The sequence below is a fragment of the Chelonia mydas genome, chromosome 2, assembly GCF_015237465.2.
Source record: "Chelonia mydas isolate rCheMyd1 chromosome 2, rCheMyd1.pri.v2, whole genome shotgun sequence".
Lineage (NCBI taxonomy): Eukaryota > Metazoa > Chordata > Testudines > Cheloniidae > Chelonia > Chelonia mydas.
Genome location: NC_057850.1, coordinates 15,665,539 through 15,679,514, shown reverse-complemented (window position 1 = coordinate 15,679,514; position 13,976 = coordinate 15,665,539). Strand labels below are relative to the sequence as shown.

The 13,976-nt window shown below is 43.0% G+C and overlaps 1 protein-coding gene across 3 annotated transcripts in view; it reads right to left on the bottom strand.

Moving 5' to 3' along the window:
• The window catches only part of ST3GAL1 (ST3 beta-galactoside alpha-2,3-sialyltransferase 1), a 119,073-nt gene that overhangs the window by 22,201 nt on the left and 82,896 nt on the right, over window positions 1–13,976 (bottom strand). For all 3 annotated transcript variants that reach the window (XM_037891978.2, XM_043539059.1, XM_043539060.1), the window contains 2 exons: window positions 11,424–12,237; window positions 3,031–3,227 (listed from right to left, as the gene is read on the bottom strand). In XM_037891978.2, the coding sequence (XP_037747906.1) occupies window positions 3,031–3,227; window positions 11,424–11,726 (500 nt within the window). In that variant the 5' untranslated portion in view covers window positions 11,727–12,237. The remainder of the gene's footprint in view (window positions 1–3,030; window positions 3,228–11,423; window positions 12,238–13,976) is intronic.

The window sequence follows — 13,976 nt, the reverse complement described above, 5'->3', positions numbered from 1 at the left end:
CGTGAGCTACAGCTCACTTCATCGGATGCATACTGTGGAAAGTACAGAAGACATTTTTATACACACAAACCATGAAAAAATGGGTGATTATCACTTCAAAAGGTTTTCTCTCCCCCGACCCCACTCTCCTGCTGGTAATAGCTTATGTAAAGTGATCACTCTCCTTACAATGTGTATGATAATCAAGGTGGGCCATTTCCAGCACAAATCCAGAGTTTAACAAGAACGTCTGAAGAAGGGAGGGGGGGCGGAGGAAAAAACAAGGGGAAATAGGTTACCTTGCATAATGACTTAGCCACTCCCAGTCTCTATTCAAGCCTAAGTTAACTGCATCCAATTTGCAAATGAATTCCAATTTAGCAGTCTCTCGCTGGAGTCTGGATTTGAAGTTTTTCTGTTGTAATATCGCAACTTTCATGTCTGTAATCGCGTGACCACAGAGATTGAAGTGTTCTCCGACTGGTTTATGAATGTTATAATTCTTGACATCTGATTTGTGTCCATTTATTCTTTTACGTAGAGACTGTCCAGTTTGACCAATGTACATGGCAGAGGGGCATTGCTGGCACATGATGGCGTATATCACATTGGTAGATGTGCAGGTGAACGAGCCTCTGATAGTGTGGCTGATGTTATATAATGTTATATATGTTAATAACATCAGCCACACTATCAGAGGCTCGTTCACCTGCACATCTACCAATGTGATATACGCCATCATGTGCCAGCAATGCCCCTCTGCCATGTACATTGGTCAAACTGGACAGTCTCTACGTAAAAGAATAAATGGACACAAATCAGATGTCAAGAATTATAACATTCATAAACCAGTCGGAGAACACTTCAATCTCTCTGGTCACGCGATTACAGACATGAAAGTTGCGATATTACAACAGAAAAACTTCAAATCCAGACTCCAGCGAGAGACTGCTGAATTGGAATTCATTTGCAAATTGGATACAGTTAACTTAGGCTTGAATAGAGACTGGGAGTGGCTAAGTCATTATGCAAGGTAACCTATTTCCCCTTGTTTTTTCCTACCCCCCCCCGCCCCCAGACGTTCTTGTTAAACCCTGGATTTGTGCTGGAAATGGCCCACCTTGATTATCATACACATTGTAAGGAGAGTCATCACTTTAGATAAGCTATTATCAACAGGAGAGTGGGTTTGTGTGTGTGTTGGGGGGGGGGTGTGGGGAGAAAACCCGGATTTGTGCTGGAAATGGCCCACCTTGATTATCATACACATTGTAAGGAGAGTGATCACTTTACATAAGCTATTACCAGCAGGAGAGTGGGGTGGGGGGAGAGAAAACCTTTTGTAGTGATAATCACCCATTTTTTCATGGTTTGTGTGTATAAAAACGTCTTCTGTACTTTCCACAGTATGCATCCGATGAAGTGAGCTGTAGCTCACGAAAGCTTATGCTCAAATAAATTGGTTAGTCTCTAAGGTGCCACAAGTACTTCTTTTCTTCTGACCGCTGTGGCTGTTCAGTCCCCCATTGCATGTTTTGCAAAGATAAGGTTATTCAACCCAGATATCCAGGCTAAATTCCAATTGGGGAAGTTCCATTGTGCCTCGTTAAAATGACCCCTGCAATTTCAGCTGCACATGATGGTCATCATTTGCTACTTTAGAGGACTAGTGATACTGCCCACTGTAACACAACTGGTGTTGTCTAGTTGCTTCCTGTCCTACCTGGGGTTTTACTGTCCACTATAGAACAGCTACTTCATTCCACTGCATGTCAGTAGTGAGTGAAGTGATTTCATAGAGAATTTTTTTATGCAAATCATAGAATATCAGGGTTGGAAGGGACCTCAGGAGGTCATCTAGTCCAACCCCCTGCTCAAAGCAGGACCAATCCCCAATTTTTGCCCCAGATCCCTAAATGGCCCCCTCAAGGATTGAACTCACAACCCTGGGTTTAGCAGGCCAACGCTCAAACCACTGAGCTATCCCTCCCCCCCTTTCTGGATAGAGAGTACGCCAGAGTAAAAGCGAGCAGAATTTGGCCTTTTATATCAGTTTAAGTTTGTAAAGGTCATGTTGGGAGCCCAACTATTAGCAGTAAAAGCAAATATCACATTTATTTAAAATCTCCGGTTTTTAGATGAAGAATCGGAAACACAATTATGCGGAGCCTGGCATCATTTAAAGCAGGCATAATGCCATGTTAGGACAGTGAACTCGTGGAGCCAAATTCCACCCTGGTCAAACTAGCCCAGTTATGCTAGTGGAGTGATGCTAAGGATGCATTTGACCAGCTGGAGGGCCTGATCCTGCAAGGAGCAGAGTACTTTCAACTCCATTGATTTCACTGGGAATTGAGGGTGTTCAGCATCAGTGCAGGATTTGCTCCTCTGTTTGGTTAAGAGAGGGACAATAATTCCCAGTTCTGATCTTGAGGGGGAAGTAATGTGCTACTTGCTAAGGGTCCAGTCCCACTCCCATGAAAGTCAGCTCAAGAGAAGAATGAGGGGGGATTTGATAGCTGCTTTCAACTACCTGAAAGGGGGTTCCAAAGAGGATGGATCTAGACTGTTCTCAGTGGTAGCAGTTGACAGAACGAGGAGTAATGGTCTCAAGTTGCAGTGGGGGAGGTTTAGGTTGGATATTAGGAAAAACTTTTTCACTAGGAGGGTGGTGAAACACTGGAATGCGTTACCTAGGGAGGTGGTGGAATCTCCTTCCTTAGAGGTTTTTAAGGTCAGGTTTGACAAAGCCCTGGCTGGGATGATTTAGTTGGGGATTGGTCCTGCTTTGAGCAGGGGGTTGGACTAGATGACCTCCTGAGGTCCCTTCCAACCCTGATACTCTATGATTCTATAAGTATTGCCAATTACTTCAGTGGGATTTCACTCAGGACCCAAGCACTGGATTCTGCTCTGACGTGAATCACCCTGCAGCCCTGTGGACTCACAGGATGCACAGCAATGCATAATTTGGCCCTACAAATGCTGGCAAATGTTAAATAACTGAGTCAATCAGGAGGTTCAGGATCCCTGAGTCTCTTCTGTACTCACCTGAGCACGAAGTCGTGGGCATCGATATCTTGGCCGTATTGAGATTGCCTAAGGTTCCCGGAGTTCCCCACGACGGCACACCTTCTGCACCGGGAGACGTCTCTCTCCAGCAGCTGCTCCCCATCTCCGGGAATGATCTCAAACAATTCCTTGATAGTGTCATTGATATTTTTAGGATTGCCCTCTCCTTGCAATTTCTGTTGGGAAGAACAGGGTCACTCAGGTCACGAACACAGAAGGCTTTTATCAAAGCGGGGTGTTGCTCACTTCTTCCTGATGCTCGGCTGTGCTCATTGACAGCACCGATGGCATTCCCTGCAAGACGTGCTGCAACAGTTCTCAGTTTGGGTGGGGGGTGGGGGGGGGGCGGGGGAATCAAGTGATGATACCTCCCATCCCACACACGTTTTAACCTGATTTCCCCCTCAAAAGAGATTAGACTTTTATATGGACAATTAGAATTTCCACACTTACAGCAAAGATTAAAATAAGTGTTTTGGAAAGGAGCTAAATGTTCATGCATCAGGCACTCAGACAAGCTCTAAATAAAGAGGGGTCAGGAAGCACCTTTCTCTGGGGGCAGGTTATCCCATTATTTGGGGCTCTTATACCTTCCTCTGAAGCAGCTTATACTGACCACTGTTAGAGATACAATACTGGTTAAGTTGGACCACTGGTCTGAGCCAGTCTGGCACGTTCTGTGTTTTCACCTGGACATATTTTCTCTCTGGCTACACTAATATTCCCCGCAGTATTTCAGTGTAAAAAATGTAAACCGCACAACTCACTCTCTTGCTTTTCTTCCTTTCTCAGGAGCGGCACTGTGTAAAAGCCCATGCAAACCACTAATGGCTGTACATCTGGATAAGTATGGCAAAAATAATCCAAGAGTAAGGATGAAAGGAGCCAAATCAGTCAACATTAGTACAGTGTCTGCCCAGTCCAGGGTGTGCAGTCAAGCAATTGGAGCACAGGCTAATAGTCAAGACACTTGGACTGAAACCCTGGGTTCACTTAAATCAATGGACTTTAAAGCTCCCACTGACTTCAGTAGAATCAGGATTTCATCCCTGGATTCCATTCTTTGTGGTGTCACTAATTTGCCATGCATTTTGGGCAAATCACTATCATGTCTGTGTGCCTCAGGCTCCCAATGGGAAGCACAATTCTTTAAGTGCTAAGTATTTTATTATTATTCTAAAATGTCACGTGTGATGCGGCAAATATGTGCTCATATAGATCTAAACTCTGCAAGTCGTTTATGAACAGCCAACCAATCCAAAATATATTTCCAAAGCAAGTTTTTTCAAGCATAGCAACAGCCTTTAAGGACAGAGGGACTGATCCAAAGCCCACTCTAATCACTGAGAGTATCCATTGGTTCTGTGGGCTTTGATTTGGATCAGGCCATATAGCCACAGCCAGTTTGACCGTCTCAGATGCAGCTTGTTTTGAGTTACCTGAACACGTAGAGTAACGTCTTGTGTGTACAATCAAATACATTCTTAGGCCTCACAAAACCAATTTTTTAAATACACAAATCTTTCCAGAAAAAGTCATCCTTGAGCTGATTACATACCTGAGAAAATTCAGGCCCAGAGGTAATTTTTAGAAAGTACTAAGGCTTTCAATAAAATTGCCTTCTCAGCCATAACTACATATCAGTAGATCAAAGCAGAATTACCTTTTTATGGGCTTGAAGAGTCAAAAGCCAAACTGCACATTGCTCTGGATAGGGTTATCTGTTTATATAGTTCTGGGGTCAAACTCTGATTTCTGTTACACCAATGTAAATCTGAAGGTACACCATTGAAACTGATTTAATTAAAGAGTGGTATCAGGAAAAGCAGGACTTTAATTTTCAATTTCCCCTTAGCTTTATATTATAATAAAAACTATAACAGAGGTCATTACTGTTTACATTACAAAATCACCCAGAGTTCCTAAAGAGGACCAGGACTGCATTCAACTGTGCGCTATTCACATATAAAAGAGAAGGCAGTCCTTGCCCCAGTGTGCACCGTAAATGTCCTGTTTTCACTTGCTTATACTTTTCTCAGCGATTCTCTTTTTCGACTAAATTTTGTTCCTTAATCTCAGCTCAAAGCTGATTGTTTTGGAATGTCAGCACAAACAACATTCAGCTGTTTGAGCTAAGAGAAAAGGTGCAGAGTTGAACTCAAAAGTGGGTGAATGTTAAAATTTTATGTGCAGCCATTTCTTACTGAAGAATATTTGCTTGGTTTGTTTAAAAATCTATTTTAATGAACTAAATTGTAAGCCATTAAAATTCATTTTCATCCATGCACAATTTTAGGACTGAGATTTTTGAGTTTTCATGCCATAGTCCCACAGCTGGGCTTTTCCTGTATCTCCAAAAGAGCGTATAGTGAGAAGTATGGATCAACAGCTTTGAAGAAGAAGTGGGATTCAATTAATGTTGCGTTCTAAACCTGACTGATCCCCTGTAGCCCTAGGCAAAATGCTAAGGGACAGTAAACCTGAAATCTAGCCAAGTTAAAAGTAGTTTCTGATTCTGTAGTTGGCTCTGAATCAATTTGTGCAGTTTTACAGTTACATTTTCTTAAAGTGTTTTCAATGTTTTTCCTCTCTCCGGTTGCTGTGTAACCCACACATGTGAAAAGGGAAACCAACAATATATGGGCTTCATGAAACTGACTATATATAGAACTGTCAAAACAAAAGGCCCTCAAAAATGCCCTGACTAGTTGTTTCTCTTAATCTCTTTCAGATAATAATAATTACACATTTTCATGCAGAAAAGTCATTATTAAAATTGATGGTTTCCCTTTAAACTCTCTCCATCTCAATTGGCAAAATACAGATAATCCTGAATTTGCCTCATATGGCTGCTGCCAGGATTAATGTTTGTATAATGTTTTATACATGAAAAGTGCTATATAAGTGTTTATGTTAATTCTATAGAATTAACATAGTGATGTAATTAACAGCTGTGCAAAACATTCTCACAAAGCTTTAAATACTGCACCTGCATTTTCAATTTACTCTTTTCTCCCTCTTTGTTTTTACAAACAGTTAAGTAATTTTAAAAAAGAAATTAATGCAAAACCCTATGTTGATGCAACAAACTCCACACTTAAAATCAAATCATGAAATGCAGAAGTTAATATTTTCCTCCTTCATTTGTATTTCTTAAATATTGACAGTGAGTCTAATCCAGAATCCATTGAATTCCCTGGGAGGCAGCATATTCTAAAGGATAGCGCACTAGAAAGGCAACCATTCCTGCCTCTGCCACTGAACTGCTGTGTACCCTTGGGCAAGACACTTCACCTCTCTGTTTCTCTGCTTCCGCTCCCAGGTTTAGTCTGTCTTGTCTTTTCAGACTGTAAACTCTTTAGGGCAGGGACTCTCTCTCACTCTGTGTTTGTAATGCCTAGTACAAGGAGGCCACTGGCCTGCAAGGCACTATCTTAATACAAATAACAAGTCTTTCTCTATTGGTCTCAATGAGGTTTGGATTGTGTCCGGTGGGTTTTGTTCTCAAGACTGAAAGGAGGACACTGTCCCTGTTTGCCCTCCATGCAGTTGATAGCTTGTCTCTCTCACCAGCAGAAGCTGATCCCATAAAAAATATTACCTCACCCATCTTGGCCCTGCTTAAAGGAGGCAGATTGCCAGAAGGTTTCTAAAGATACATATTTATGCAGTATTTCCAGTCCAAGCATTCAGAAACCATGAGTCAGGTCCCCAAACAACCATTAGATGGCCTTAAAAATATCAAGATTAAAAAAAGCCAGTACACTGGGGAAAAGGTCTTTTTATTTTGCTTTCTGTTTTTCAAGCCTGTAAGTTTTCACATTTGCAAACTTTTCTCTACAACCATGAGGGTTAGAAACTTAGTTTTTATTTTAGATGTAAGAGGAGTGTTTCAGTCAATCACATGACCCTGGGAACTGTGGCATTAAGAAAAACACCAACTACCCCAAGACTCCTGATAAAATCATGCTCTCATAGTAGTTGGATGAGTGACGTGTTTTAGTTAAGATAGCTGGGGGAGTTGGAGTGTGATTTTTAGTTATAACAGTTTTAATTTACTGACTTCAGAGGAGTTACTCTGCACTTACAACAGAATAAGTGAGATCAGAGTCTGACCTCTTAAGTGACATTTAAACACAAAGAAAAACAAGACAAGCAAGCAAACAAACACCCACTAAGAAAACTTTAAATAAATACTAACTCTAACACTAGGTTAATATAAGCTTTTTATTGGTCAGTGACTGAGTTTCTAGGTAGGTTTTAAGGTGCCAGATTATTATATTTCAGTCTAAACCCATTGACCTTACATTATTGCTTTCTTGTATTTCGACTGACCAAATACTGCAAAAGTAGCCACAGTATGTGTCACAGAGAAAATAACATTCTAAGTGAGTCAGCTAAGGAAGGGGGAAAACAAAAATGACATAAACAGAGAACATTGCCTCACACAATATATTGTAAAAAGAAAAGGAGGACTTGTGGCACCTTAGAGACTAACCAATTTATTTGAGCATAAGCTTTCGTGAGCTACAGCTCACTTCATCGGATGTATATAATATATTGTGCCACGTTTTAACCACAAGGAGGCTAACACTTCAGCTTAAAAAAGAAAAACAACTAAAACACAAACGATAGCTCAAAAGATCAATGTCAGAGGGTTGGGCCAAATTTTGCTCTGAGTTACAATGAGTCCAGGGCTGGATCCGAGAGCAGAATCTGGGCCACACCTTATATAAAAGGATTATTTTGGTCATCTTGATGAGGTCTAAGCAAGGAAAACGGGGTATGGGATATTCAAGTTCACCATACTTTTTAAAACAAAGACCCAATGGGGTAATTCTTGACATGCCGTCTGCATGGGGAAATGGGTGATAAGCCTATATCCGGTTTCAGAGTAGCAGCTGTGTTTGTCTGTATTCGCAAAAAGAAAAGGAGTACTTGCGGCACCTTAGAGACTAACCAATTTATTTGAGCATAAGCTTTCGTGAGCTACAGCATCCGATGAAGTGAGCTGTAGCTTACGAAAGCTTATGCTCAAATAAATTTGTTAGTCTCTAAGATGCCACAAGTCCTCCTTTTCCTATATCCTGTGTAACTCAAGCAATCATTTACAACATGCAACTCTTACTCTTTTAGAGTCCAATCCTGACAACAGGTCTTTTGCTATTGACTTCAGTAAGGGCAGGACCCGGTCTATACCTAAGAGTAAAGAACATTTCTAGATACTGGGCCAAATCCTGCTGTTGATTTTTCATGGGTGTATTGGAGAGACTCACCTTTTACAGTGACGCAGTTGAGAGCATCACCTGGGCCAGGGTATGAAAGTGACGCACAGAGACAAGAACAGGAAAAGAGGTCATCCTTTTGCACCTGTCTCTAGGCCTCAGGTGAAACTGAGGCATTCAGATATTGGCTCACATGTTCTGAGAACAGTCGTCATTTTCATGCTACTGGACAGTCTGATCCTACAACATTTATTTCCATGAATAATCCTTACAGGCCTAATACATGATTATGCATGGGAGTAAGGGTGGCAGGATCAGGCCTTTAGACTGTAAGGTCTTTGGGGGCCAAGGCTGTCTTTGTGTCTAGCCCAGTATCAAGCCCCCATCTGTGTTTAACAGGAATACGGTATAGTTCCACAGATAAACAATAGCTCCACTGCGGTCAAAATAAGGTCTACCCTACACTGCCAACAAACCAGTTACACCTCAGCCCCTCTGCTGTCACTGTTCCCCCGAAAGCAAGTTCAAGCCACTGCTAGCAAGCCACAGTCCCCTCAGCAGCTATTGTTTCAATCACAATTACAGGAAAAAGTCAGGCCTTTCCTGCCTGTAGCCTCCCAGGCCTTTCCTGCCTATAGCCTCACTCCCTATGCTGCAGGTTTCTCTACTGGAGATTACTTGCTCCCCAGCAGCCTCTCTACTCCACTCCAGTATCCCTGGGAATCCCTCCTGGGCAGCTTCCTGTTACTCCTTACAGGAGAGTGAGCTGATCCCTGCTCAGGTCCGCCTCCCTTTGAAGCCCCTGGAGGAGAGGAAGGTGATCAGGAACATTCAACATGGATTCACCAAGGGAAAGTCATACCTGACCAACCCGATTGCCTTCTGTGATAACTGGCTCTGTGGATATGGGGAAAGCAGTGGACGTGATATATCTTGACTTTAGAAAAGCTTTTGATATGGTCTCCCGCAGTATTCTTGCCATCAAGTTAAAGTATGGATTGGATGAATGGACTATAAGGTGGATAGAAAGCTGGCTACCAACTGGCTAACGGCAGTTCTGCAGAAAAGGACCTGGAGATTACAGTGGATGAGAAGCTGGATATGAGTCAACAGTGTGACCTTGTTGCCAAGAAGACTAACGACATATTGGGCTGAATTAGTAGGAGCATTGCCAGCAGATTGAGGGAAGTGATTATTCCCCTCTACTCAGCACTGGTGAGGCCACATCTGGAGTATTGTGTCCAGTTTTGGACCCCCCACCACAGAAAGGATGTGGACAAATTGGAGAGAGTCCAGCAGAGGGCAACAAAAATGATTAGGGGGCTGGGGCACATGACTTACAAGGAGAGGCTGAGGTAACTGGGGTTATTTAGTCTGTAGAAGAGAAGAGTGAGGGGAGATTTGATAGCAGCCTTCAACTACCTGAAGGGGGGGTTCCAAAGAGGATGGAGGTAGGCTGTTCTCAGTGGTGGCAGATGACAGAACAAGGATCAATGGTCTCAAGTTGCAGTGGGGGAGGTCTAGGTTGGATATTCGGAAAAAATATTTCACTAGGAGGGTGGTGAAGCACTGGAATGGGTTACCTAAGGAGGTGGTGGAATCTCTGTCCTTAGAGTTTTTAAGGCCCGGCTTGACAAAGCCCTGGCTGGGTTGATTTAGTTGGGATTGGTCCTGCTTTGAGCAGGGGGTTGGACTAGATAACCTCCTGAGGTCTCTTCCAACCCTAATCTTCTATGATTCTATTCCTTAGTAAGTAGGGTGGGCTGAACCCAGAGCAAGCGCCCTGGTATAGTGACACATAAAGCCTCAGGAAGGCAGAAAGGAGCATAACTCCCATTGATTTCAATAAGAGTTACACACCTAAACACATCTGAGGAGCTGGCTGAAAGATATTTCAGGGCTGGAGGGTACGAATGAGGCACAGTAGAAGGGACTGGCTTCATTTCAGAATAGGCATTTCTACTCCATAGCCAATTAATTCTCACAGTCAACGGGAATTTCCTACTGGCTATCAAGCTGGCTAACTGCAATAGCTAATTAGCTCCCTCCCAAACTGTTTGAAACCTCCCTCCCAAATCTGAATCCTCCCTGTCTGAAATAAAGTATTGATGGGAGGGGCCTCCCCACTGCACACAGGATGGGCAACATAAGAGTTTAGGACAGGAAGGGTAGACGATTTCTATGTTCAAGTGAAATTGCGGGGAAAATGGATATTCTGTACGCAGACAGAATGCAATTAGCACACACACTGGAATTTTGCCAGCACACTGGAACTGATAAACATACTTTTGCAGTTTAACAACATAGACCACATTCGCCCAAACGGCACCACATACTTGGGCCCTGAGTCAGCAAAGCTCTAAAGCACATGCTTAAATAACGTTAGTGTGTGCTGAATAGGTATGAGATTACTCACAGACTTAAAGCACATGCTTAATTTCTTTGCTGAATCAGGGTCTACGTGTTCCAAACGCAAGTACAAAAAACTGCATTATGGCCAAATAGGACCCAATCCAATTTCCACTGACATAAATTGGAATCCATCCACTGATTTCAATGGGATCTGGATCAGGCTATCGTGCCACAGAGGAATAATCATAGGGGATGCTTCTTCCTAAATGGCACCTGTCATGAAGTGGATAGTTTAGATCCTGTAATTATACGATCAAAGAAAGCAGTGCTAGTTCTTATTCAGACAGAATTTCTAATTTTTTAAAAAAAATACTGCTATTTTCTCAAACTCAGTAACTCATGGCAATGAGTTCCACAGGTTAATTCCATTGTATAAGAAGCTTCTCTTTTGAATTAGCTGTTTTTGGTGGGAGAAGAAGAGGAATAATTTTGTGGTTAAAACACAGGACTGGTGTTTGAGAGCTCTGGGTTCAATGCTGAGCTCTTCCACAGACTGTTATCACCCTGGATAACTGACTGTGTGCTTCAATTCTTTATCTGGAAAATGAGAACAATATTACTAACTTCCTCCCACCCTTTGACTGTCTTGTCTATTTAGACTGTAAGCTCTTTGTGGGAGGGACTGTCTCTCACGAGTGGACAGTGCCTAGGCCCAGTTGAGGTCTCTAATTATTACAGAAATACAAACAATAATTACACTACGAATTTTACACACACATACGCACCCCTACTTACCAGCCACCACTTGTAGCTCTCCTCTGGAATGAAGGTGTTCCGAGTGGTCAGGAAAGGTTGAACAGTCTGATTAAACCTCTCGTCGAACCAGAAGGAAAGTCCCAGCTCGGGAACACATGAACTACAGCTGCATGGTCTCTGGGAGTATTTCATTAGTTTTTTTAACTGCGTGACAATCTGCTTGGGATCCCAGGTGACCATCACCGAACTGTTAGTGTAATTCAGCAAGAACGACGTTATCGTGACGACAAACAATAAGGCAAGTGTAAACATTTTCAGATTTTTCTTCTTGACGGCGACCATCTTTCCTTTGGGGTTCCTTAGCCTGGCTGTCAGCCTGTGACTCAGTGACCGTGGTAAGGCAAAGAGAAAGGTTGTCACAGGTTCACAGGCTTTTTCTACGATCAGATGTTTAGGCCAAACAAAGAAATTCAGTTATCTTCACTGGCAAGGGGAGAGGCTTCGTTTTACCCTGGAGTGATTTAAAGCAGCAAAATTGGATTGTCCTTTTCTTTCCCTTTTAAAGATCTCTCTCTTCAACTCGCCTGGAAGCTGCTAATTTCTCCCACTGAGCATTTAATCAAAACTGATAATGATGATTTCCTTTCCCCATTCAGGAAGATTGAGAGGTAATTAATATCAATGTCTGAGACTCGGTTTCCTGTATGGGACTAAAACTTGAACTACAGGAGCTAGATAAAAGAAGGCTGCTTTTTCCTTAAAATTATTTCATTAATGTGGCCATTAAGATCATCCTGTGGCCTTGGTCCCAGGTGATACAGGCGCCTTTAAGTCACAGAGAGTCACTTGCCATCTGCAGACACACAAAAGGAAAAAAAAACAAAACAAAACACAGTCAGAGATGTTCGAGTTCCTTCCAACTCAGTTTCTGTTTTGCTTTCCCCACCCCCGGCTTCAGATCATCTCAAGAACCACAGTAATAAAGTTGGCTGCACCTTCTGTCGTAGGACTTGCACTCTGAGAAGTTTCACAGCAGTCTCTCCAGAGGGAGGACTCAGGGGCCTATAGAAATCGAATCACTGTCTGTTGATTTAATGATTATGGAGCTAAGGCCCTTTTAAATTACCCTTTGCAGACACCACACAAAATCAGCTCATCACCTTAGACTGATCTTGATACCCGCCGTTACACAGAGTATTTATAACTAAGAATAACTGATCAAGAAAGCAGAACGCAAAAGGGAGAGGGAGCGAGAGAGACACACACATACAACCGCACCCACAAGTTAGTGGACCATATGATTTACAAAGCCCCAAGAAACAACAGGTCCTAAGCCATCAGAAAGGGGAAGGGAAATCAGGCCAGAAGCGTGCTCTGTTCTAGAAACGCTTTTGAAAGGGTTAAGGAGCTTTGGAGGGGTATTTCTTCCTACCTCTACTATCAGTGTCACAGAACAGGATAGGGCCAGCCCCGACCTAAAATGTTTTCATGGGATGTTGGGCGTCCACCAGGGGAAGACCCCACACTTTTGCTTGCTTTGCTCTTTGCCTCAGGCAGAAATCAACAGGTTTTAGGTGCCTAAATACCTTTGAGGAGCTGGACTACAAAGACTAAGGCCTGGTTTACATTTAAAGCTTATACTGGCACATCTGTGGTAGTCAGCGTGTGGCTGGAATTTTGAATTGTTTGAGGGGGAGAAAAGTGCCATTGTTTAAATAATGCATCCTGTAAATTTTTGGGGGGGAAAAAATCAAAACCAACCTCACTGAAATTTTTAATGTAATGAAAAGCTTCCAATAAAAATTGGTAGGAACGTTTTTTTTTTTTTAAGAAAAAACAAAAAGTGACACCCCCCCTTCTGAACCCTTCAAAAGTTCATTGTTTTCGTTAAGCTAGTTTTTCATTTTACAAACAGCTCTATTATTACACTGCTCCTCCCTTAAAGACAGGTTTCAGAGTAGCAGCTGTGTTAGTCTGTATTCGCAAAAAGAAAAGCAGTACTTGTGGCACCTTAGAGACTAATACATTTATTTGAGCCACAAGTACTCCTTTTCTTTTTCCTCATTTAAAGTTGTCCTGGTTAATGTTGTTTCATGTTACGTTGCTGATCAATTAGGGAACATGCTCGTTTAAAGTTGTGCAATGCTCCCTTATAGTGTTGTTTGGCAGCCGCCTGCTTTCTCCACAGCTTTCAGGAAGAGCAGCCCATTGCAGCTAGCTGGTGGGGGCTTGGAACCAGGGTGGGCCAGCAGCCCCCCATCAGCTCCCCACTCCCCTAAGTTCCCTGTGCAGCAGCCACCCAGCAGGCTATCAATTGCCGGCGGTTCAGCTGTCCCTCCCCCCGCTGTGTGTGCTGCTCCTGCCCTCTGCCTTGGAGCTGCTCATGGGAGCCTCCTGCTTGCTGTGTGGGGGGCAGGAGGGAAGACTAATGTCAGGGTGTCCCCCTCCCCTCTGCACCCCGCTTACCCCATCTTCCATAGAGCGGGGGTGGGGGGTGACACACGACAGGGCTCAGGATGGTGGGAGCTTCCTGGCAGCAGCTGCCATCTCAGCTTGCTGATTAACTTAAAAAGGCAATGTACTTAAGAGTGG